This window comes from Balaenoptera borealis, assembly GCF_965194805.1.
Source record: "Balaenoptera borealis genome assembly, chromosome: 9".
Classification (NCBI taxonomy): domain Eukaryota; kingdom Metazoa; phylum Chordata; class Mammalia; order Artiodactyla; family Balaenopteridae; genus Balaenoptera; species Balaenoptera borealis.
Window position 1 is genome coordinate 112,888,547 of NC_138873.1, and position 27,247 is coordinate 112,915,793.

The window sequence follows — 27,247 nt, forward strand, 5'->3', positions numbered from 1 at the left end:
GTAATGAGGTGGATGGAGTTAGAGTCTGTCATAGAGTGAAGTAAGTCAGAAAGAGAAAAACAAATACAGTATGCTAACACATATATATGGAATCTAGGGAAAAAAAAAAAAAAGGTCATGAAGAACCTAGTGGCAAGACGGGAATAAAGACACAGACCTACTAGAGAATGGACTTGAGGATATGGGGAGGGGGAGGGGTGAGATGTGACAGGGTGAGAGAGTGGCATGGACATATATACACTACCAAATGTAAAATAGATAGCTAGTGGGAAGCAGCCACATAGCACAGGGAGATCAGCTCGGTGCTTTGTGACCGCCTGGGGGGGTGGGATGGGGAGGGTGGGAGGGAGGGAGATGCAAGAGGGAAGATATATGGGAACATATGTATATGTATAACTGATTCACTTTGTTTTAAAGCAGAAACTAACACACCATTGTAAAGCAATTATACTTCAATAAAGATGTTAAAAAAAAAAAAGACATACCGGATTGCGAAAACATTACTACCAAAAAAAAATGTGAAATATAAATAATTAGTATACGGATAAATGTTGAAATGCTAACATTTTAGATACACTGGGCTGAATAAAACACATTATTAAAATTCATTTTTCTCCTTACCTTTTCTATTTTCTAGAAAATTTTGAGTTACCTCTGTGGCTCCCATTATAGTTCTTGGGAACCCTGCTGGCTCTAGACCTCAATTTCTTAACCAGCATTTAAATAGGAAATGGGGCTTCCCTGGTGGCGCAGTGGTTGAGGGTCCGCCTGCCAATGCAGGGGACACGGGTTCGAGCCCTGGTCTGGGAAGATCCCACATGCCGCGGAGCAACTGGGCCCGTGAGCCACAATTACTGAGCCTGCGCGTCTGGAGCCTGTGCTCCGCAACAAGAGAGGCCGCGACAGTGAGAGGCCCGCGCACCGCGATGAAGAGTGGCCCCCGCTTGCCACAACTAGAGAAAGTCCTCGCACAGAAACGAAGACCCAACACAGCCAAAAATAAATAAATAAAATAAATAAATAAATAAATAAATAGGAAATGATGGGCTGAACACTGAGTCAGAAACTGGAGATTCAAAACTGAGCAAAATAAATGTTTGTGCCTTCATGAGGAAGGAGCCAGGGGGAAGTAGAATAGATAGGAAAAGACCAACAGGCAATAATAATTGGGTTAAATACTATGGAAGCAGCATGAGAAGGAGAGAAAGCGACATCCCCTGAGGTGGCCCAGAATGGAGCAGGGAAGATGGGGCCCCTGCAGGTGCCCTGTATCCTTCCACCTTCCCGCTGTGGAATCTCCCCTTCCTCTGAGTGCCATGTACCTCACCTTCCTTACATGATCCCATGTATCGTTACTTTTTATCTTCACAATGGAATACTACTGAGAGCAAAGATGCTTTTATTTTGTTAGCCCTGATAGCACTTTACATATAGTAAGATCTCAAAAAAAACTGATAACTTTCCAGAGAAAACGTCCCATATGCTTTCTCCCCACCCCCTTACACACACACACACACACACACACACACACACACACACACACCTGGTTAAGTATCTGGAAGATGAATTAGGGACAGTGGCTGATAGAATAATAGGAAAGAAATGATCATAAAAGGAATGGACATAAAGATAGAAGATGGGAAGAAAATAAGTGAAAAACAATCTATGAACCCAAACAGTATAAAATTCTGGCAAAAATAACATTAAGAAATGCACAGAGAACTATACTCAGTATTTGGTGATAACCTATAAGGGAAAAGAATCTGAAAAGGAATACGTATACACATGTGCGTGTGTGTGTATAACTGAATCACTTTGCTGTACACCTGAAACTAACACAACATTGCAAATCGACTGTACACCAATAAAAAAAAATGTTTTTTTAAAGAAACGAAATAGCCCAGTTAGTTCAGTGACACGTGCATGCAGTGTTGTTTTCCAATTATCAATAAAGCGTAAGCACAACTCACGGGTGGTTTCCTGGGCAGTCGCTGGGGGAGACTCCCCCTCATCATAGACCGCAGACACGCTGACTGTGTACCGGGTTTGTGAGATGAGGTCTTTAAGAGGTGTGCTGGTCCGTGACCTGTCCACCTCTACCTGCAATAGAGCAGTGGAACCATTTTTACAAAGTTGAATTTTGACAGCCCTCTGTTGTTGGCTATATCTCTCAGCGCAAGAGCATAAGAATTGTGGTACAAAAAACAGCAGTGTTTTCCAATTTGCATAAGAGTCCAGGAACTGGAGATCATTTAAAATGTTTCCAAAGCGGAAAAAAATGTATGTACTGAGCTGTATCTGGCACTAGTGTCTGGTAAATGATGACTGCCTAGGAATTCAAACAACCTAATCGTTTCCCCCACTTCCCCGTCTCCCTTTGTATCATTGTGCAATTTCTTTCAGAAAAATTCTCCTGTGCCTTAGCTGATTAGACCCACTGGTCATTGTACTGCTTTCGACATTGAAACCCAGAATGAAATGAATGTGTGCACAGGTATAAATTAGCTTGTGTGCAATGCAAATGACCAGCACAGTCTGTAACCGGGTGCTTAGAGAAACGATTTCTAGCTTCCAAAAATGCCTCTGGGATTCTCACACTAATGCCCCTTCAGGCAAACGTAAGTTTTAAACCCATTCGCCGGTGAAGCTCCTCAGTTTGCTTCCACTTTGAAGCGGGTTGTCATGGAAATAACTCCCCATCTCAGCATCACCTCAAAAATGCTCAAAGCCAAAGGGACAATCCTCTGACATTATGTTCCGACTTTCTCTCTGTCCTGCTCAAGTGGCCTATCTTCCCATTCCCTGACAAACTCCCCCTCTTCTTTCCTGCATCCCCTGGCTAGCTTTCATTTTTAGAAACATTATTATGCCATTTTTTAGTAATTCGTAGAATGCAGAGCACCATATTAAGCATCTGGAGGAGAGCGAAATGCCATCTAGATTCTATAACTCTTTATCTACAAAGGGTGATGTTTTCAGGATTAATGTCACACAGCAGAACATTTCTAAACTAAATGCAAGACAGTCCAATATATTATCAACATTCAAATAGTGCTCTGTAAATATATAACGTTTCCAACACTATGTTCATAAAGTGACAAGTATTCAAAACACGCTATACTTGCTTAGATTCTTCTGTTAAACCTACTAGGACTAAACAAATATTTCTAAACCCCTTCTAACCTCAACCTACCTCTTTGGCATCCTCTTCTGGTGTTTTGTAGCGAACAATGTATTTACGCACTTTTCCAGGTGCAGGTTCCCATAAGACGTTCATGGTGCTGTGAGTCACATCTCTGAGTTTCAGGTCTCGAGGACTGGGCAAAGGCACTGGAAATGCATGAGAAATTAGGGCCAGATGTGGTTCTCAGCCACAGAGCTCTAAAGCATCCACACAAGCTTTCAAGAAGTTGTTTGGAGAAAACTTAAAGGTGTGCAGCAAAGTAACTAAACAAACTGGCTATGATGATAAAAGCACTTTGATTCTACCAGGTACAGCTGAATTCTTCTTAAGGAGGCTTTTTAAAAACAGGATAAATTTAAATTTTTATCACAACTCTAACTTCTCATTTATATGTTAACTTTCTCCCATTCTATTTAAGTAAGCTCTTACTTGTTGCTCAGCTATAATAGATCATAATTAATCATAAATGTACAGCTCACGTGTCTTTATCAGATATTTAAATTGGTTAAGATAGAAATCAAAATGAGTCATGCTGGGCTTCCCTGGTGGCACAGTGGTTGAGAATCTGCCTGCCAATGCAGGGGACACGGGTTCGAGCCCTGGTCTGGGAAGATCCCACATGCCGCGGAGCAACTAGGCCCGTGAGCCACAACTACTGAGCCTGCGCGTCTGGAGCCTGTGCTCCGCAACAAGAGAGGCCGCAACAGTGAGAGGCCCGCGCACCGCGATGAAGAGTGGCCCCCGCTCGCCGCAACTAGAGAAAGCCCTCGCACAGAAATGAAGACCCAACACAGCCAAAAATAAATAAATTAATTAATTAATTTAAAAAGAAAATGATTCATGCTTCCTGAAGAACGTGATAGAAAAACAAATGGTTACAAGAGTGAAGCATGAAGATAAGCCGAAATTAAGCAACCAATAAGCTTACGAGAAAACCCACAGGAGCCCAAACAGTTAGAAGAAAATCCAAATGATAAATTTTCACCAAGTTGAACAAAGCTCTACCTTAAAAAGGACAAGAAGGAGGAGAACTAATGGAGAGATATTCTCTTGTTATTTGAGACGTATCTCACTCTCTCGAGCTGCCTCTTTCACCAACCTCCTTTGTCTCTCCTTTCAAGTCTGTACCTCTCTCTTCCTGAATCGCTGTCTCCACTTCCATGTTTCTGCACCTCCATCCCTTCAATGTTTTCGTCTCTCAGCGCCTCTCTGTGCCCTCTATTGCCCTACTGCTGCAGTCTAGCCCCACATCCAAATCCATAGCCGCATTCGTCTTTCACCCCACTATGACTCGGGTCCCCTCGCCCAGCACTCCCAGAACATGTTTCCACACCTGGCTCGCTCCCCACTCTCTCCACCTGCCGTCAACCCACTGCCGCAAACCACCAGCTCCAGATAGGATCCGACACGTGACAGATGATTATTTGTTGTCAGTGACTGTATCCTGCTTCGCCTTGTGGGGTTTCTCTTTTCTGCCTCATCATGCTTCTGTCTCAACGCCGTTCCCCCTTGAACATTTCTTCCAACTTCTTAATTTCCTTCGAAATGTGGTCTGAGACTCACAAAATTTAAGCCAAGACATACTTAGAATCCCAGCATGCCCACCTCGAGAAGCATGAAACAAAACTACTGGCTGCGTAAGGCCAGGAGCCTAAGAACAATCACTGTCACTTTCCAAGGAAAAGCACCTAAATGCTAGGGAAGCAACCCAGAAACACAAAAGGGGCTGAACAATACACACAAGAGAAGTGCAGACCATGAAAGGGTCCGGGTCCTCCACGCTGCTCTACATTTTTATCAGTACATTCTCAACACCTAAGCGCAAGACTGGAGTGTCGTAGATGATCAGTATGTTTGGGGATTGAGTTAATTTACTTAACAGAAACAGACTTATTCGTGTGTGCCATAGTTTCTACTTCAACGAGAACTTGGAACATCTTGATCTTAAACCTAGTATCTTCCTCCAAAACTACACTCACCCGACATTCCCTTCTCACCAGTGCCATGCATCTACAACAATAGGGATTGTAAGATGCACCTTTATTTTATGTTCTATTCCCTGACTGACACCTCGCCAAGAGCAATTGTAAGACACCACTGACTGTAAGATACATCTCAAAATATGGGAAAACAAATGTGAATCTTACAATCAATTTAAGATGCTGCCATAAGTCCAGAAATAACCTTAATTCTCAAGTTAGATTGCCATAAGTAATAACCCTACAACTGACACACAGATTATCAAAATTATCGTTAGCACGATCGGGTGAAAGAAGAAGCCTAAGGAACGTGTTGTATTCACAGCAATAAGGGAGGAAGGAGAACTGGCGACGTCTTACAGGTGACCTCCCTCGCGGTGAAGGGGTCGCTGGTGAGGTCGTGAAGGGAGGCCTGGACCGTGACCGCGTACTCAGTGTTGGGGAAGAGGTCACTCAGCTGCACGTTGGTCACTGTCGGCTCCAAGCGCATCTGCCGAAGGACATGCCGAGGGGAGACAACACATTCAAATTAAACGTTTCCACTAACAGGGGATGGACAATTACACCAATCGGTGACTGCTAGATTTTCACACAACTTTGATTTTTCATTTCTCTGCCCTGCATTTCCTTTCTCACGCTGATTTTTTTTAAGATTCGTCACAGGTCACAAATCTAATCTTGTGTTTTTCTGCTTTGGGTGTAAAGTTATAAATGAGTTCGTGAGTAACTGCCCCTTAATGGGGACTCTGCAACCCTGAAGTCCCAGGAAGACCCAACAATAAAGAAACAAACGCCTCCCACCTCTTTGGGTTTGGTCGGCTCTGTGGCGTTGATGGGTTCGTAGGACAAGGAGTAGCCAGTAGCGCCCCCCACTGGCTGCCACTGCACGTGCATGGTGGTCGAGCCAATGTCGTAAATGTTCAGGCTGACCACGGGCACCGGCACTGTTGGAATGTAAAAGAAGACACCAGTCTAGTTCTTGTCAGTCTACCCATTTTCCAATCGTTTCCTACTTAGTTATTGATATTTGTATATGCTAAATAGAAAATAGGTTGCTGTGAGAAATCAATGAGAGTTAATATAACCCTTTCCTCTCCCCGCGAAAGCTCGATCTCATTGTTTATCGCCACCTCATACTAGGACTGCATGTGATAACTATTTCATAGAGCAAAGAAATTTAAGTGTAAAATGGCATTCTAGTGAGCTCACGTGGAAGCCAAAACAGAGACCAACTTCCTGAGATTTCAATCCCTTTTTCCGGAACATCTGTAAGTTGACCATTTTCATTCTTCAACCATAAAATTTCATACATAAAAAGCCAACATCATATTTCATTTCAATTTTCTTTTTAAAAAATTTTAAATGAGAGTACCATCTATTAATAAGTGGAACTTAGGGGATTCTTCAGAAAGAAGATTAGCCCAGAGGCAGAGTAAAAGGCTTACTGCCTTCTCTCCACTTAACACCTACACAGCTTTCTATTTTTTGTCCTAAGATTGAGTTTAAAGTTTTAAGGAATTAGCAGATTAATCCTGCCCATTATGAAATACATTATTTCCCACCTCTGACGGTCTAACATAAAGGGAAATAAGAGAAGAGATAAAGACTTAAGGGACTGAGCAGTAAGTAGAGGCGATGCAGTGACGCCCACTCCTCCCTCTCGTAAGAGGCCTCCCTTCTTCCTGCAGCCCAGCCACAAAGATGGGAGAAGGAAAGAGTATTTTCATATGGCTTCAGAAGCCCTACCAGGAATAGGAGTGAGGAACATCGTTCCCCAAAGCTCTACTCGAAGCCAAAGCCATTAGAGCTTCTCCAGTAAAGGCCAGAGTCCAAAAGTCAGTAAAAAAAAAAAAGGGGGAGCTCTCACTGCCCGCAGGAAGAACTGAGCTGGGTCACTCCTGCAAGCTGCTCTTCCAGGTAATCTGAGTCCCACTCCCCACATGGTATCTTCCCTTAAGAAGTGGATAACTGTTAAAGGCACTTTGCCCTCTAAGATATCTCAGACCATGACTACCCAGCCAGGTCTCATGATGGCAGGAGCAGCCAGTAAAAGCAGAAAACCACAGAGTATTTATTGAGGACCTGCACAAAGTACGCATTCAGTAAATATGTGTTGAATGGATATCGAATAAAGGAATGATTTGGAAGGCTGACAAAAGTCCCACACGGTACAAATGAACTTATTTAACAAAACACAAATAGACTCACAGACATAGAAAACAAACTTATGGTTACCAAAGAGGATTGGGGTAGGGGGGACAGAGAAATTAGGAGTTTGGGGTTAACATACACACACTACTATATATAAAATAGATAACCAACCAGGACCTACTGTATAGCACAGGGAACTCTACTCAATATCTGGTAATAACCTAGAAGGGAAAAGAATCTAAAAAAGAATGTATACGTATAACTGAATCACTTTGCTGTGCACCTGAAACTAACACAACACTGTAAATCAACTACATTTCGATAAAAATTTTTTAAAAAAGAACACAAAAAAAATCCCACAAGGGCTGTCACCTCTTTATCTTAAAAAATAAAACAATGAGAAGATTTTTTTAAAAATCTGACTTACAGGTTTTTTCTGTGCCCTTCAGAGGCTCACTGTATTCATCTTCTACCACAGAATACACATTAACAACATACTCAGTTTCAGGCTTCAGGTCTTTCAGTACTGTGCTACTTTCCAATCGGCTCACATAAAACTAGGGGAAAAATTTTAAAAAGAGTAACAACTTATGTTATAATCACTTCCCTCTCTTCTCCTATAATTGTGAAGTAGTTAACTACGATGAGCTTAGAAATTATATTTTAATGAGACCATTGTCTTTTGTTTCTGGAAACCACCAGATTACAATGAGATCTTGGACAATTCATACAGTTTATTCTCCCAGCTGTTGTTTCCTTATTTGTAAAATTAGTGGGTAGAACTAGAAGGTCTTCGATGTTCTCTTCCTACTCGATGATTCTAATATAAACTCATGAATAAATTAAGCATCCTCTTAATCCTTAATTAAAAATACTTAATTAAAAAACCATAAGAAATTAAGCAAAGCTCTTTCCCTCTAATTAAGCCCAAATGGAAGTGCTTGCCTAGAAAGAAATGGAGAGCGCCATCTTGGACTCAGTTCTGCCCCCTACATCCCCCCAGCATTCCTCTCAGAGCCCTAAGGAGGAGGACCCAATCTCAGGACCAGGAAGGAGCGGGCTGTAGCTGTTGTCTACTCACTTCTTGCCGTTTCCCTCCAGAAACTGGGTAGTATTCCACCTTATATCTATCCACGCTGTCAGAAGGAGGTGTCCAGCTCACTCTCATAGAACGATGGGTCTGCTCAGAGATAACTAGGTTGGAAGGTGCTTCCAAGTCACCTACACGTGGAAATGAAGTACATACACTTTTTTCATTATTATAGCAAGGCGATGACATTTAAATTTGGTTGAAATGGTATTCCTCTCCATATTTCAAGCTTTTACATGTATTCTTTCACATACTAAGAAGTTACGGTAAATCAGCTTAGAGGCCCAATACTCATAAGTCCTCTCTGAATGGATGGCCAAAGGGTTCTTCAGCCTCAGGAAATTCAAACCTGAGCTCATTATCTTTCATGAAAAGTTGCTCCCCCTCTTCCTGAAAGCACCACAGTTTATCAGTCACCTAGACTCAAAACCTCTGACTTAGCCTTGGATACTTGCTCTGGTCTCTAACCTTGTACATATACCAGTCAATGACACCATGAGTCCTGACAGCTCCACTGCCTTTATCACTCTTGGCACCATCCAAGTTCACTGCCCTCATTATCTTATTGACTATTTATATTCGTGTCTTATCTCCATAACTATAAGTTATACTCTGTGAAGACAGAATTGGCTTCCTATTCATGTTTAGTTCCTTTACAAGATCTAATTCAGTGGTACGAGAAGCTAACCATTTTCTCACTCAGGAGACAGGAGAAACCACCAAGTCTTCTAAAATTCGGGAATATCCTACTGCCTGTGATTGTTTTCTCTGTTCATAAGTATAGGTGAAATGACTGATACAGAAAAATATTTGGAATAAATGTCAATGAAAATAGAAATATTAGGCTCATTAGGACCGTTAGACAGATGTTCCAAATAATAATTATACGAGAACAAATGCAGTGACTCTGTGAGCATGGCAAATCATTCTCATGTAAACTCTTTCTACTTTCTTTGGAAGCCAAAGCTGAGAAAAAGAATTTCCATTCTTAGTATCCTAACCTTTACTGTACTTGGGTCATAATCAAGCCTACAAAATTATCAAGCAATTTTACTGTCTGGGAAACTAAATGAATGCAACTATTACGTAGCTGATGTAAAAAAAAATAAAGAAAAAGAGATAAAAGATGTTTTCATCCCCACTCAAAATTCTCTCCAACTGAATAAAACCGCAACTCTCTCAGCTAATCCAGAGCCAGATGCCTACAAATTCTGGATTCCTGGCTGGTCTGTTTCTCCTGGGAAAAGGTCAGCCTATTGTTCAAAATCCAAAAAGAAAATCTGCAAACTTTTGGAGAGAGAAATTCAAGAAGGAACATTCAAATAAATGTATCCTCAGTATCCAAAGCACGTGAAACATTTCTACCACTTTATGTATTAAACACATTCCAACTTTCCAAAACCAGAATAAATTAGTGAAAGACAATCTTTACCAGAATCTACACGTATTTAAAAGAAATTTTTCTCATATAATAAGAACCATAGTTTTTATCATTAGTTTTCCAAAAACCTTCAATTTGGTGCTTACCATGTTTTTTGCCTTATGATTTACACAAATAGTAATCATTTTATACCACTCCTTGTCACTAAAAATTCACTTCCATAATTTTATTTCTAAATCTTAATTCCTTATCAATAGCTACCTTTTTTCAAGGACCTCTCAAAATGTCTTTACCCACTTGGCCTTGAGTAAGTAATTGAACTTCTCTAAATCTGTTTCTTCAGTGGTAAAGAGAGATGATATCCTTTCCAAAAGTCCAAATTCTAAAATTGTAATTTGTCTTTATATTTAGAGGTTACAAGTGCAAAGTATCAAATGTGATCATCTGTAGTTGGGGCAAAGCGAATCATATATAAGCCCCTCTTCCATTTCTAATCAAAAACAAAAGGCAGCAAACTTTAGAAAATAAAAGTCTGAGAACAACCATTTAATAGTTATATAGAGTGAAGATGCTTTACCAGAGAATAGATATAAACCAGGAAAGAAAGCATCTCTCTTTCTTCCCCAATCTCACTTGTGTGTGTGTGTGTGTGTGTGTGTGTGTGTGTGTGTGTGTGTGTGTGGTGCAGGCACATATAAACTAAATGTATCCTCAAATAAGCTAGAAGTCATGTACAGTTTGATGCCATCAGAAAAAAATCAGGGACTAAATCAATGATTCTCAGCTGGAGGCAGTATTCTCCCCAGCAGACATCTGGCAAATTCTGAAGATATTTTTAGTTGTCATGACTCAGGGGATGTTACTGGTATTCCAGCGGGAAGAGTCCAGGGATGCTGCAAAATTTCTCACAAGGCACAAAAGAATCCACTTCCTCCATCCTGAAAAGAACTATCTGGACCAAAATACCAATAGTGCTGAGGGTGAGAAACCCTGGGCTAACCTTACCTGGACCTTTGACGCTGTTACACAAGTTGACGACGAGGTCATCCACGATCCTGGAGAGGGACTCAAAATCCGCCACATTGTATGCATGGGTATCATCGGGATCTGTTGCGATCATCTTTAACTCAACTTCATCAGCATTTTTAATACCTTGGGGAAAATGGATGTACACAAATTAAAAGCATGTCTCAGAAAAAAATTAATGGAACGAAGCAAATATTTCATGGGCTACCCTTATATATTCAATGTTAACTAGAATGTATATATGATTTTCCTGAATAATAAAATGATTACATATATAAAATAGAAACAAAAAATAATATAAACTAAAGGCTGTTTTGTTTAGCTTCTTCTAAATGCTTCTAGCACTGATTCCCCATCAAAAAGTGTCTCTTCAGTGTTTTTTCTGGAAAGTGAAATAACGGATATCAAAAATAAACATGGTGCTGTGGAAAACCAAACAAGAATTTCCTGAATCCTATTAATAGTACATTTGTCCTCTTGATTCGTTACTCCCTTCCAAGAAGCCATGTAGTTTCGTCCCATTACAAGGAGAAAAGAAAAACACGAACGAACTTCCTGGTACATTATTTTGATAAATAACGTGATAGGGCAAGTGTGTCTGTTTGTTTTTTCATGCTTCAGAAAATATCTTTACAAAAATATCCTCGGCACATTTGTCACCCCTGGGGGCGTGGCAATTCCCGTCCATGCTTACCAACAGCAAACAGCTCCACGCCTTCATCCTTGAGTTTTTTTGAAGGTGCCTCAACGTCATCTTGTGATTTTCCGTCAGTGATGAGAACTCCGATTTTTCGAGCTCGAGGCCTCATGCCAGCTTGGGGCTTGAAGCTCTGCTGGCGAATGAAATTCAAAGCCATGCCTAGTGGGATTGTTAAAAGAGAATCGGTCACATCATTACTCAGCCACAAGCTCTGACCGAAAGCAGGAGCTGACAGCGCGCTGGAGCACCTGACTCACCTGTGAGGGTATTGCCTCCTTTGTAAGGTAGGTTTGCCACAGCCTGCAACAAGCTCTTCTTGTCTTTGTGAGCGTTTAACTGCCACTCTGTTCTGGGGTCCCCGCTATACTGAGCAAGGGCTAAAAGGACACCATTGGCATTAGCATATATAAAAGAGCATGACGAAGACGTCTAAATGCCTTCAATGTTGTCACACCTACCAATCTGTACTCTTTTGGGGCCAATCTCAAAGACTTCCACGATACGAGAGATGAAGCTTCTCACAGTTCTAAAATTCGCCCGGCCGATGCTCCACGATCCATCCACCAGCAACACGATGTCTGCTTCAGCCCTGGTGAGACACTCCAACCCTGACACAGCAATCGTGAGACAGCACAGAGTAAGGAGCGCGTTCTTTGTCGGGTTACTTCCTAGCCACGCCTCGGCCACCCCCGGGGGGCTCAGTGTCGCCTAACTAACTGTCCCAGTTCTGTGGCTGAGCGATGTAATTTGGAGTTGAAGGCTTTGAAAACATGTCCATATGATTTACTAACCTCAAATAAGAGTCATAGGAACCATCCATCCCTCCAATAATTATTTCAGTGGAAAATCTTTCCTTCATCTTTGACTATATTTCTGGCCGCAATCATAGAACACGGAGACTTAAACCGTCATCGTAAATTTGAATGAGCTCACAAAGCCAAAAGGTAAAATATATAAGTGGGAATGTACAGCCATAATTTTAATAAAACTTTTAATGTGACCTAGATTGGATGTTGTTGCATTTTTTCTAAATATTCAATGGTCATTAGCAGACAAGTATGAGATGAACTGTTAAAATGTGTAAGCTACAAAAAGTTTCAGTGAGCCAAAAATATCTTTTAAATTAATTAAAGCCCCCAGTATTACATATATTATAAAGGATTAGGCACATAACTCTTAAAATTAGAACTTTTTGAAGTAAAGATATAGTGTTTAAAAACCTGATAGCTATTATTTAGTTATTAATTATTTAACTCAATCATCTACTATGTATAACAATCAGGTAAGTACAGCTGGTGAGGTCTGCACATTTAAAAAATCAAGAGAGAAGGAAGACAATCTAGAAAAAAGATACAACAAGTATACAGACTGAGAGCTACAGAGACCACACGCACAAACACTGATACAAAGCTAGGGTGCTTTGGAAAGAGAGAATTATCCCAATATCCTCAGTGCACAAGCTACAAAATAAAAACATAAGTCAGTTAACATCATCATAAGAGAAACAATTGAACATTAATGCAAAACAGCAAGAGTTGACCCTTTCACTTCTTTTATCCACATCCATGTTTTCAAATGCTCTCTTTTCCAGGAGCTTATGTTGCCAGCTACAAATTTTTCAACTTCCTGCCATGTTAGCATCTGATCTTTATATTACAAGAAAACAACAACAATAACAAAAAAAAACTCACTGAGAAAGATTCAGTGATGCCCATCACGCTACAAAGGCGTCACTGCGTATTGGACGCTCCATCAGGAATTAGGATTCCCAAGTACTATTCCAGGTACCTAAGCCTTTACAAGTCTGCTCCTGATCTGCCAAGACCTACTCTTTGTTAGCAAATGATTAAAATATTTAGAAGCAAACTCTACCCGCCACCCTCACCTGGAAGAATGTTCAAAACTAGCTTCATGCGTATCAAAGTTGTAGTCGTGGCAGGAGCAGAAAAGTATGAGGGCTTTATGTTACCATTTTGCTTCCCAAGTCTTAGTTGCCCACCTATTTACGGAACACAGTGCTGCTTGCTCAGCCCAGATAAATCATTTTTACGATTACTTGAACAAAATAAAACTGCATTTTAATCATTAAAAAGAGAGAAAATGTATATTATCATTGTAAAATCTCAACTTTAAATAATCCAGGACTATGTAACTAATGCAATACTGACAAGAAAGCCTTAAAACATGTTGGCAAAAGTGTGCTTAGCTGGATCTTTGAAGAATTTTTTAAGTATATGTTACTGAAATAAATTTTAAAATTTAAAAATTTTTTTTAAAATTTAATAGTGTAAAATTTAACAGTCAATTTTCATGGTATGATTCACCTAACAATTCATATTTGAAAAAAGTTGCAAAATACTGACTTTTCCTAGGGGAATGTAACTCAATTTCTTACCGGAGGATAAAACTGGCATTACAGTTGTGTCAGAGAGAGTTGTCATTTCTTGTCCAACAAGTGGTGAACTTTCTCCTCCATCAAACATTCCAAAAACATTTACTTTATAGGTGGTACCTGCCCTGAAATGTTAAAATATATAGTCTGTATGCATAATAACCTCAAGTGGTAGCATTTTTTTTTTTTTTGCTTTTTTATAAACATTCATCTTGATTTACGAACTTTCACTCAGAGGAACTTATAATACATAACATTGCAGGAGAAGGAAACTAATTTCCATCACATTCTAGTCTAAGCCCACACTATGAGGTGTCAAGGGAAACTAGCCCGCCAGCATTCTAGAGAATACTAGGGGTTCACGGCACCAGCTTCCACCTTGCCTTTCCACTAGATGTAGAATCCCCACCTTCCCACTGAGCAAGTCAGGGAAGGATCGGGCTTTCACTCTTATTGCTTCTAAGTGATGCGCTTTAAGAAAACAATTTAAATGGTGTACTTGCAAGGGAACATACAGCGCCTGGCACGTAGGAGGCTCAATAAATTTCATCCTCCCTATTCGGATAAAAGTAAATATCAAGCATTTATACAGATTTCAATATTGTTGAATGAATCGTTGGAACAAACCAACTTTCCACTAGGCAATGCATAGCAGTGTGTTCTTTTTACTGGGAAGAATGCTGCTGTTCCAACTCAAACCTCCTTCTTTCCCACCACACAGCCTGCAGCAAGAGCTTGCATCAGCCCCCCCTTCCCCAATCCTCCCAGCTGAGCCCAAGAGCAAAGGCCTGCCCCCTGACTCCTGCAGCCCACCCTGGGAGAGGATGCACGCTCGCATCTCAGTGTCATTCACCTTGGGCCTTTCCAGAAGGCATGGGGACCCCTACATTTCCATAAGGCTGGCTGGTGATAAACTGCTTTTGGTGAAATCGTGCAATGTGGATGTTAATTTTTAAAAAGCAGGGTGTTGCTGAAAAAAAACACCACTCCTGATCACTTAATAACAAAAGTCATTAAAAGAGTACAACTGCTCAGGCCTAAATTCGAGTCTCTGAACCCTAACCTCAACTTCAGCAGCACCAAGAGTGAGAAAGCAACTCTGGCTGATTTTAAATACTCTGCCGGCAAACGGACACATGAGTGACCATGTGTGGAAGGCACAATCTGTGAACAAAAACGGGATAGAGTTCATGCCCACCTAAGTTCCTCCAAAACAACTGTGTTGTCATATGGTCCAACCACTAACTCCCCCAGTCTTCTGTCGTCTCCCGTGGGGTGAAATGTGACCTTGTAACCCTTGACCTCCCCAGGCGCAGGCTCCCAAGTCACCCGGAAGCTTGACATGGTTGGGTCAGATGTTTTGAGGTTTCTGGGTGATTTAAATCGAGAAGCTGGAAAGATAATAGATGTTAAAATATTATCCATAAGCCTAGGCTTTGGGGGTTTTTTTTAGCCCCTACAATAATAAGTTGAATCCAAAATATCTAAGTGATATACATGGCAATCATCACAAACAAAATACTTCAAAATATACATTTATAAAAAGGATTAAGTCAGAAAGCACAAGCTATAATACCCGATAAAAATCAGAATAATAGAGTAGAGTGCTACCCAAGTGGAAGTATAAATAGTACTCACAATTCAGAAGATTAGATTAGCATTAGAACATTAATATGGAGAATCATTTTACCAGGAACTAGATTGGTAAAAATCATAGGCTAATTAGGCATCCTACCTAACTATTATGATATAACTTATTACAGACTCCATTTTAGACATTTACAAATGAAGTAGATGTATTAAAATCTCCCTTTAAAATATTACACACTTTTCCAAAAAAATTATTATGGTTTTATACCTGTTGTTCCTGATCCTTGCCTAACCTTTCCTTCTCCTGTCTTGTAAACTGGGAGAACTGTGATGTCATACGTGGTCTGGGGCTGAAGTCGCTTTAACATTGTTGAGGTGACGGTGGGTGACACCTTGGCAACCATCTGTCTCCCGCCCACACGGGGGCGATATACAACACGGTAGTTAACAACTTTCCCAGGTGCTGGTTTCCAGGTAACTCTCATTGTGTTTTCTGTTTCTTCATCCACTTTCAAGGTTTTCAAATCATCGGATACTGTGAGATGAAAGGAAGATTACAATGTATATTGTGCTGAAAGAAAATGTTTATGTCCACCTCCCCATTTATGTGACAAGACGCTACGTGTGGTTTCTTAAATACGTACGCTATTCCTTTACTTAGCACTGTGAGCTCTCCTAAGTTCAAGATGGCATGTGAGCCTAATCTCAGTGAGGTCACAGTGAGATGTTTTCTCTTTATCTGGCTAATAACTAAAAAATGGAAATTCATATTGCAAGGATTTCGTATTTGCATTCCAGGGACTTTAGGAAAGAAAACACCCATTTCTGGAGATGAGCTTTTAGAATTTTTATTATATTTCCATCTGTAAAGAATTCCTGTAGAAATTACAGTGTGCAGAATACTAAAAATCACGAATACAGGGTCAGAAATATTCCTTGAGTCTTTTCAGAAAAAAGAACAATGCATAAATGACTAGCCAGAGCGACTGCAGTTAACACCATCCTTTGTGACTGCCGTGAACACGTAAGACTATCAGCACAAAGGAACAGGAAACTGACACATAAAAATATCTCAAGGGCTCTGGAGATAAATTAGTATACACTGAGTAGCTTTAGAAAGCACTGTATGTAAGAAGGTTTTGATTAATATACAATAAACATTATTTATTAAATTATCTTTTATTAATAACTGTATCAGAAACAGGTCACCCAACATCCACAAAGAGCCCATACGTCCCTCTTCTTATACATAATTGAGCTTATAAGCAGGATCATTTCATTCAGTTCAGTATTCTCAGCATTCAAAGGTCGTAAGTATCTTCGAGAGAGAGAGACTAAGCTGAAGGAAACACTGCAAAGAATCATTTTTGATTCTAAAAGAAATTTTCACGTTCAGGGCTTCCCTGGTGGTGCAGTGGTTGAGAATCTGCCTGCCAATGCAGGGGACACAGGTTTGAGCCCTGGTCTGGGAAGATCCCACATGATGCGGAGCAACTGGGCCCATGAGCCACAACTACTGAGCCTGTGCGTCTGGAGCATGTGCTCCGCAACAAGAGAGGCCGCGATAGTGAGAGGCCCGTGCACCGCGATGAAGAGTGGCCCCCGCTTGCCGCAACTAGAGAAAGCCCTCGCACAGAAACGAAGACCCAACACAGCCAAAAGTAAATTAATTAATTAATTTAAAAAAATTTTTTTCATGTTCAAACAGGCAAGAACCACTTGAAACAACTAAAAAAAACCTGAAAAACTTTAAAATATATATGTATACATATATATCAACATTTTTCAGACATTGAACATCAGGCAGCACAGGACCATGGTCTCTGGGAGAAGAGAAACAAATGAGAAGGTGCTTGATCGTTGCCCTGACTTATTGCTTGGAGAGACTTTCCAGCCCCAGTACAGGAAGGGGGCGCCCAGATGAAGCACCCTTAATTGAGGAGGTAGTTTTGTGAGTCTGGAGAGTCCAAGGCACTTAGAGCTGGCAGAGCAAAGTCCTGTAGAAATGGTGCTACAGAGAAAGAGCTCCCCAAATCAGCAAAAGTTCCTCCTTGAGTCTTCGACCCAGTACTACTCAGTGCATATGAATGAGGAAACTACCCAAAACCAGAGGAAGAAGCACCTAAAAACAGCAGGGGGAACAATTCCCGAAGTTTATGCAGGGCCAGAAATGTTCCCCCTCGCCAGAGTAAAAAATCTCAAAATTCTCAGAACATCATGTAGAGCACTAAGGAGGTCATTGCCCCAGTAGTGGAGCAAAATTAGCCCTCAACTAGAGGTTTCTCTGGTCTAGCTCTAACAGAGTTTTAAAGAAAGCTTCAAAAATATCAAACTGTTTCCAAGTGAGTTAGCTGCAAGGCTTAAGGATATTTATAAGAACATAAAAATATCTGACACCCAACAAAGTTAAATTCATAATGTTTGGCTTCTAATAAAAATTACCAGGAATGCAAAGAAAGAAAAATAAATTACCCATGTTATGGACTGAATGACTGTGTCTCCCCAAAATTCATGTGTTAAAGCCTTAACCTCCAATGTGGACCTTTAGGGAGGTAATTGGGGTTAAATGAGGTTCTAAAGGTAGGGCCCTAATCTGATGAATTGGAATCCTTATAAGAGAATGAGGAGACACCGGAGAGCTCGATTTCCTTCTCTCTCTCTCTCTCTCTCTCTCTCTCTCTCTCGTCTCCCCCATTCCGCCACAATATGCATAGACTGAGGCCATGTGAGGACATAGAAGATGTCCATCTGCAAGCCAGGAAGAGAGCTCTCACCAGAAACCAAATTCTGCTAATAGAAACGGCACTACAAATAATGCATATGACAGAATTATTCAAAAGGGACTTTAAAACAGCTATTATAACTATATTCCATATGCTGATGATGGTAGAAGAAATGTTAAGCATGTTAAGTAAACACATGGAACAAATAAGAAAGACTCAAACCAAACTTCTAGAGGTGAAAAGTACAATGTCTATGATGAAACACGCACAGGGTGACATTAAGAGCAGATTAGAAATTGCAGTAAAAAAACTAGCGAACTTGATGACATGATAATAGAAACTATCTAAAATGAAACACAAGGGACTTCCCTGGTGGTGCAGTGGATAAGACTCCGCGCTCCTAATGCAGGGGCCCTGGCTTTGATCCCCGGTCAGGAAACTAGATCCCACATGCGTGCCGCAACTAAGAGTTCACGTGCCACATCTAAGGAGCCCACATGCTGCAACTAAGACCTGGTGCAACCAAATAAATTAATTAAATAAATAAATATGTTTTAAAATAAATAAATAAAAATAAAATGAAACACAAGAAAAGAGAAAAGATGGACAAACTGAACAGCACAGCAGTGAGCTTTGTGATAACTTCAAGCAGACGAGTACATGTAGAACCGTAGTATCTGAAGAAAGTGGGGGGCAATAAATAAAATATTTGAAGAAATAATGGTCTGAATATTTTCAAATTTTATATAACTATAAACCCACAGATCCAACAATCTCAATGAACCCTAAGCACAAGAAACATGAAAAAACTACACCAAGGCATATCATAAGCAAATTACTTAAAATCAGTATAAAAAGAAAATCTTGACAGCAGCCATAAAAGCAAAAGATATATTATGTACAGAGGGCAAAGGTAAGAATGACAAAATAGGTAAAGAAATTCAATATATGGTTATGAGTTAGTTTTCTGAAAGATGCACATATAATTTCAACTAAGAGTATATTGGTTGCAATTTTTTAATTTTAGGGTTTAAAGAAAGTAAGAGAATTCTCAGCCAATTCCATTACTTTCTGGAAATATTAAAATTTATTTAGTTAATCCTCAATTCTCCATTACTATTCTCCAGGTAAGTGAACTATTAAAAGAAAAAAATATATATTTTCAAACAAAAAATGTAAAGACCTTACATAGGATTTTGGAAAGAGTATGGGAAAGAATAGTACACAGAACAGTCTATCTGTTACAAATGTTGAATAAATCAATGTGCGTCTAACACTTTTCTAGAAAGAGTTCTGCTAAAATATGTTTTCTGACCTCTTGTTTCCATCTCTTCAACTTTTGTTCAGTGGAAAAGGACATCTCTCCCTTACACAAATTTCTCAAACCAATTTCATACAACTCAGAATTGAGAAAAATGGACATTTAAATCTTATGAGTATTGGCCTAAAAAGAAACCTATGTCCCCAAAAGAGTGGGATCCCAAACTTTAAAATATTCCCAAATTTAAACATGTTAATAATAGTCAAATATTGTACTTCATACCTTGAAATGCTTCAAGGATCTCAATTGTATTCCTGACTTTTAATTAATTCTTTAAAATAGAGGAATTGGAGCTAAATAAAGTCCAACATATCTCATCTTAGATTTAATGGGAAACTTTGGATTTTAAGGAGAGAAAAAAAATCCTTGCTGGCTTCCCATAAGGAAAAAGCAAGATTTTTCACTCCATTCACAGGTATGCCACACGCTATAAAATGCTGTTAATACTCCCACTCTAAGTTCTTTTCATGTTTTAGTAACTCTCACAAGATGCTTTCCAACACCCACTGTACCTCTGCTAAACCAGCTGCCATAATTGGAGGGCCAGTAGAAAGTTTCCCATCTGCTGGCTTTCTAGCCACAATTCATGGTTTTCATTGTATCAACAGTCTGCATACCATGTCTCTGAGTGTCAGGTGAAAACAGAAAATATTTCCTGAAAATACTTCCAAAATGTCTCCTTGGAAGTTTAGAAGAAACTCGAAGAGCATGACCCAGTGACTCGACCCAGTTATCTGCACCATTTAGGACTCATCCACCACCTGAATATACTACATCTGACTCAGATTTCTCCAAGTACTTTCTAAACTACCTCACTTTCCACAAAGAGAGCAAAGCAAAACACGACAAAATGGTAGTAGAACAAAGAAAGGTTCCTGTTTTCCATCGTACTTGCCTAGCTGCTTGAGCAGCTGGCATAATCTCTAGAAAATGTACTTTCATTGCTGCCTAGTCTGTTCATAGGTCAAAAGAGGCTTTTCTGTTCACTCACCTTTAAATCAATCAATTAGCCAAGAAATAGTGAAAATTTCTTAGATGCTCAGCTTCTTAGAGATGAAAGTCTATCTAGGATTTCTGCTAACATACTTACTTTGGACGAAAACATATCCTTGGGGAGATTTTAAATCCCAAATAAATATCTGAGGATTCAGTCTTTTCACAAGAAGAAATGATGGAGGAGAATCTTTGGAAAAAGTTTCCCTCTAAATACATAAATTTTGATAATTTCTCAGCCACGTGAATTGTATCTTCACTCCTACAAATAAATTTAGCTAGATGTGTCATATGTGGCCTAAATTTACAACACGGCTTCTCTTTACAACAAGTGAACATTTACCAGAAATAGAGATGAATTTGGGCCAGCTTCTTGAACTATATCAGCCAATATATTCAGACACAAGATTTCAATCACTACCATGGAAACCAATCATGTGACTATCTGAGAAATATGCCTTTTGTTGTATTTAAATCTCCTATAAGGAGTTTGATTTTTTTAATCTGGTTAATTTTGACACAGATTTAAGCTTAGACATGTCCAACTGAGTTTGCCAGTGATTTAAAAAAAAAAAAAAAGATGAATTCCTCAGAGAACTCAGACCAAAAGATTTTCATTTAAGGACAACCTAAAATCAGGATACAGGACTTCATTGAAATTGCTCATGGCGTTTCCCTCTCTCCTCCTTTGGCAGAAAAACCACCCCTTTCCTCCAATTCTTTCTAATAAAAGGAAATGCAAGAATGCCCCAATCTTTCCCCTTTTCCTAAAATCCTCCCAAACAATGGGAATAAACTTTCCTCCTATAAATACTTAGAAATGCCCATCCTTAACAAATTACTTTTTAGGAAAGACAATTAAGAAATACCAACGCACCTCTCACTAGCCACCTGATAATAAATGATGAGAGGGTGATTCAAAATTTTTCACAAGAAAGAATATTAATGAGATAAAGGTAAATTTTTGCCCCCAGAAACCTGAGTAGACTTGATTTAGCCTCCCCAAGCATAGTAAAAATAATCTAGGATTAGTCTTGGGTGTATAACAATCATAGTCTCAATAGCCAGATCATTTCTCAACCTTCTCTAAGTAGCTAGGCACTATGCTTGGTGCTTTGCCCACTGTTATTTCATTTAATCCTCAAGACAATCTGAGGCTGCATTCTACACATTAGGAAACTGAGGCTCAAAGAAGGTTCAAGAACTTGCCCAAGGTAATATAGTTATAAATGTGCCTGAATTTTCTTTGTCTCCATAGCTTCTGATCTTTTTACTAGCCGAGCTTCTTATCTAGTTGATCTTTCCACCAGGAAAAAAAAAAAAAAAAAAAAGAGAGAGAGAGAGAGACTGAGAGAGAGACAAACACAGTTCACTTTTGAACAATGAAGGTTTGAACTTCGAGGGTCCACTTATACACGGATTTTTTTCACTAGCAAATGCTACAGGACTACATGATCTGAGGTTGGTTTTTTCCTGAGATGCAGAGGAACCTCAGATAAGCAGAGCCGACTATAAATTATACTCACATTAACCCTCACATTGTTCAAGGGTCAACTGTGTAGGTAGTTGGAAGGGATTCAGTATTTCAGACTTTGATATAATTTTAGATGCAAAACAAACCTGAATTTAAACCACATTCATTAAAGGTCCTAATTTTTTAGTCCCCATTTGTCATATAAGGAAACAAAATGCAAGTGGTTATCATGAGCTGATAGCTATTAGGTAGCGCCAACACACTCAAACCCCTTGGACTGTTACCTACATTCAGTTGTGGCTTCTCCACTCAAAGGTTCTCCTTCTCCACTACTGTAAATTGCAAATACTGAAACTCTGTATTTGGTCTCTGGCTGCAGATTTTCTATCACAGTATGAATTGCATCTCTAGGAAGACTCTTCTCTCCAGCCTCAATATCATCATACAGCGATTTCCACGAGACCCTGTAACCACGAACCATTCCTGGAGCAGACGTCCAATAAGCACCAATCGATGTGTCGGTGATATCTTTAGTAATCAAATGCTGAGGTGAACCACGCTCTAGAATAGAAATGAAAGGGGGATCATTTTTTAATGTCTACTATACATGTAAATACTCCTTCATCCTAGTAGACATCCTGATTTGCTGGAGTCAATTTGTCTAATGTTGCCCAGTTCTTCCTTCTAAGCTGTCTGTCCTATTCTGTCAGTGGAACAGAAGATGGGATTAAACTTTAGAATTATACCTGATTCCTGCCTATCACCCTGGTCCCCATATGTCCAATCAGATTGAAATGTCCTTCAGGACAAGAATGGCATCGAAATATGAAGAAGTACGTGCCTAAAAAAAAAGTGCAAAGGAAAACAAAGCATCTAAATCCCCAAATTTTACAGTTCAGTTCTCCTTATTGTGCACAAAGATCTTTATTTCTTCACCATCATCTTTTCCTCTCTTATCTTATTTAAATAAGCTCAGTTTCAACATACCACTTCCAATAACTCCAACAATCTCATATCACTTGCAAATCTTAATTCCAACAATCTTTTTGGGGGGGAAACTCTATTTGTTCACAAAGCTAAAAAAAAGCAGAAATGCAAATTTCCAATTATAGCTTAACCCTAAGGAAACTAAAAACCACCAATTCTTCTGGAAAATCTAAAAGCAACTAGTCATCAAAATAAAACACACCACTTGTTCTAGCTAATCAAAAATGCTTGCTGCTAAATTTTGGCTCTCTCATTTAAAAAAAAAGTACAACCCAAATGGAAAAACACGGCAACCTTGACTTAATAGGAGACACAGATGTCTACCAATAAAACCCTAACTTTCCGTAATTTAAATGTACAATAAATATACAGGTCACTTTATATTGGCTACCTTTACTAGGGTTCATGCCACAGTATGACATAAATATAAAACTATCTGCTTCTACAGCATACGTTTTACCAGTAATTGTTGTGTATTCAAGAAAATGATATATAATGCTGCTACAAGAATTTTGAAGACTGTTATTTCACTTGAATCAGAGTAAAAATGAGTATCTTTAAAATACTCATAATTATTTAAATTTCAGTACATAAAGATAACAGTAAATGAAAAAGAAATCTTAGTGGACAAAAACCTATCATATATGGTAGATTACAGAGGGAAAAATAAATAAAATGGGAGCCGGGCATCCTACCAGACCCCGAGATGAAATGGAAAATTCTAACTCCATTATAAATAACTTCAACTGCTGACAGGACATCTCATCTCTGGAGGGAAATTAGTTACATATTTCACTGCAACCTAGAATATTTATTTTCAAGAACATACTGACTTCTTTCCCCCAGTACTTGAGGCTAATCTTCATTTGAAGGTCTTCTTTAATCGTATTTGCTACTTAAATGGTCACACATCTTTACATCTTCTCTATTTACAGGAATATAAACAAATTGTTTCTTTGGCTGGGTTGGGTTGGGTTTGGTTTGACTTGGTTGTTGGTTTTTTTCTTTTTTGCTTTTTATTTTGTTTTGATCATTGATAGCCCAACTACTGGTCTCTAAGTTTTAAATCTGCAGCATGTGTCCTTTGCTTGATATACACTACATCCTTTTTTCATATGTGCCTCTTCACTTAAATTTCCTAAGTTGCAGTTAGCAACAACTGTTGTGAAATAATACTTGAAAGTACTTGAAAGTGATTCTGAATTTAAGTGAGCTAACGAGCTGCATTAATAACATTCCCAAAAAGTATAAGACAAAGTTAGCTTAGAACATGGGAATTATATTCCAAATTAATACTGGAGTCATTTACAAACAATAATTTTAGTTTCTAGTTTTCCCAAAGGTTATGCTTCTCAGCCTGTTTTTCTCCCTACTTTCTATAGCACTGAATTTGACATTGTTTATTTCCATGGCAACACGACATCAATCTCACAAACACAGGCTAATGATTTCACTGTGAGAAAATAATAGGAAGGGAACTGTGGTTGAAGCAAAAATACATTCACAAAGATACTTCTGGGCTACAAACAAAAAGAGCCTAGCTCACAAGACATGTATTCCCATGGATTTTAATCAACTATGTTAACACTCTCAAGACCTGGAAAGCTAGAACAAAATACTAGTAAAACTGCAGTAAAGGCCTTTGTAAGGTTTGTCAACGTCCTGGAAAGAATCTGTAAAACCACTTTTTAAGATTCAAACAAAATATTAGCTGAAAAATATTCCTGAGTTCCAATTAATGGCATGACAACACTAATTCAAGTGAACACTAAGTAAATTCTCAATCACAGAAAAAAATCCTCAAAAAATTATAGTTTCTGTCTCACGCATAAAGGCATTACTGGCAGGCACTGGCACTGCAACATTGCATGTTCATGACAAAGAAATGTGGAATCCAAAGAAAGAAAAAAGACACCTCAAATCAGAAGTCAAGATTGAAAAGATAAGCTGCTTCAATGGGTTTCTTGTTATGTCAATCAGTCAATTTGATAAAAATAATCCTAGGGCTTCCCTGGTGGCGCAGTGGTTGAGAATCTGCCTGCCAATGCAGGGGACACGGGTTCGAGCCCTGGTCTGGGAGGATCCCACATGCCGCGGAGCAAGTAAGCCCGTGAGCCACAATTACTGAGCCTGCGCGTTTAGAGCCTGTGCTCCGCAACAAGAGAGGCCGCGATAGTGAGAGGCCCGCGCACCGCGATGAAGAGTGGTCCCCGCTTGCCGCAACTAGAGAAAGCCCTCGCACAGAAACGAAGACCCAACACAGCCATAAATTAATTAATTAATTAATTAAAAATAATAATAATAATAATCCTAAATATTAAGTTTATACTGTTGTCAAATGCATTGAAAAACCTTTTTTCTCCAAAAAGCGGGGGAGTTGGGTTTTCAAGCTGTTGCATTACACCCACGAATCTTGAGAATATGATGTACTCGTGACAAGTCTATTTTATCAGACCTATAACCCTTGAAATTTTAAAACATGGAAACTTGGCTTCGCCAAATATTAACTTACAAAAAAAGCAGCAGTTGAATTCACCCTGTGATCTGACTGTCAGGCTGCCAAATGGCCAAGCTGGTCTGGGGACCTGGTGAGCAGGCCGTCACCTCCTGGGGCCCTGGGACCCTCAGCAATGCAATAATTGGACTGGACCCGATCAGATACACAGAATCACCCAGAGAGCTAAAGACTCGGCCATGCCCAGATCAATTAAATTGGAGTATCTGGAGATGTGCCTGAGCCCTGATGCTTTCTAAAAATCTTTTCGATCTCCTCTGTGATCCTAATTCCTCCACGATTCTCTACTCTTTTCTCATTTGGGGGCATTTATTTGGAAGTTGTTTGGTCAGTGTGGGAAGGAACCCTCACACTCGCTTTCACTCTGAGAGACAGGTGTGGTGAAATAAAGGCCAGTGTGATTAAAGCAAAGCTGGTCAAAATTGGCGGACACAGGGACGCTGTGTAGGACGGCGTGATGGTTTCTATATCGCATGGGTCTATGGCCACACACAACAAGTCACTCTTTAGGTAGTGGCACGTGCCCAAGGCTGACCCTCGGAGAACGGAGAAGTTGACTGAAGCCTCTCATCACACCCTTTCCATCCCATAACATGAGTGGGATTTCACCACTGTCTCCTCCCCTCCATCCTGCGTCAGAAGGAAATGGCTCTCAATGCATGTTTCTTCTTCAAGTGTTGATCACATTTTCCTGTGAATGAGGTTTGACCCAAGTGTTACCTAGCCAGGCATTTGCTTTGGCTTAATATATTGAATTGTAGGTTTTGTCCTCAAACTATGGAACTTCAGACATCAGTAGCTACAGAAAGAGATTATTTGGCTTGGATTGGGTTTGCAAGAGAGTCTCTTTTTAGTGTACCTGGGAAGGAAGAGGAAAGAGAGAGGAATAAGAAAGATGTAAGAAGACCAGTATATAGCCTCTGCCCAGCAAAGGTTACCATTCTTCAAAAGGGGAAGACGTAGAAACAGCGGCAGCAAGCAGAAACCAACTCCAGGAGACTTTTTGCCACTTTGTCTCAACCTTTCCCCAAACGTGGACCCACTTCTGCACCAGCAAAGGCTCCCCTGTTTTGAGCTCCTCCTCTCCCTTTGCCCCAAGACTTACAAATATATGTTTTATGATGTTTGGGTTTGTTCACGTTTTTTACCTAAGTGACATTGTTTTCAATAATTTAATCTCATGGTACTTGTTTTCTGCTGTTCTGAACCATATGCCTGCACTTTGCGTATTACTTTTACCTCTGGGAATAGAATATCCGGCAATCGTTTCAAACAAGTCATCTTCTGCAATGACGGCATGCCTTCATCTCTATTCCTTTGATTCCATCTCAATAGTTCTCCCTTCTACTCTGTTCTGCCCAGTACAGTACCAGGATAGATGTAAGGAATAACAATGCTTTTCTGTCATAAATTTAAACAAACAAAATGCATCAGTTTTTGAAATTTTGATACTCAGTATTTCTGATCTGATTACAGGACATACTCACATATATTCAAAAGGCATCATTTCTGGTGCCTGTGTGCATGAATCTCTGTGCTGCTGGGGCAAGTAATTAGACAGGTGCATTTCTCATGATCTGAACATCCACAGAGGATTGATTCTACTTTTTCCACAGATGAGGCCAAAGAACTAAGGCCTCATTTAAGTAACTTTCCTACATTTCCTTAGCTCTTTTCCATTTGCTTTCTAAAAAGCAAATCGTCATCCAATTCAAACATAATTATACACAAATTAGCCAAT

General features: G+C 39.6%; 1 protein-coding gene across 4 annotated transcripts in view; it reads right to left on the reverse strand.

Annotated features, from left to right (window-relative positions):
* COL12A1 (collagen type XII alpha 1 chain) overlaps positions 1-27,247 on the reverse strand; it is a 120,014-nt gene that overhangs the window by 60,996 nt on the left and 31,771 nt on the right. For 3 of the 4 annotated variants that reach the window (XM_082404924.1, XM_082404923.1, XM_082404925.1), the window contains exons 14-27: positions 22,293-22,565; positions 15,762-16,028; positions 15,102-15,294; positions 13,907-14,028; positions 11,970-12,119; positions 11,769-11,888; positions 11,506-11,670; positions 10,791-10,937; positions 8,396-8,535; positions 7,742-7,871; positions 5,965-6,107; positions 5,524-5,653; positions 3,190-3,330; positions 1,971-2,096 (exon numbers count right to left, since the gene is read on the reverse strand). In XM_082404924.1, coding sequence (XP_082261050.1) covers positions 1,971-2,096; positions 3,190-3,330; positions 5,524-5,653; positions 5,965-6,107; positions 7,742-7,871; positions 8,396-8,535; positions 10,791-10,937; positions 11,506-11,670; positions 11,769-11,888; positions 11,970-12,119; positions 13,907-14,028; positions 15,102-15,294; positions 15,762-16,028; positions 22,293-22,565 — 2,247 coding nt within the window. The remainder of the gene's footprint in view (positions 1-1,970; positions 2,097-3,189; positions 3,331-5,523; positions 5,654-5,964; positions 6,108-7,741; positions 7,872-8,395; positions 8,536-10,790; positions 10,938-11,505; positions 11,671-11,768; positions 11,889-11,969; positions 12,120-13,906; positions 14,029-15,101; positions 15,295-15,761; positions 16,029-22,292; positions 22,566-27,247) is intronic. The other variant, XM_082404926.1, reaches the window with a different exon arrangement.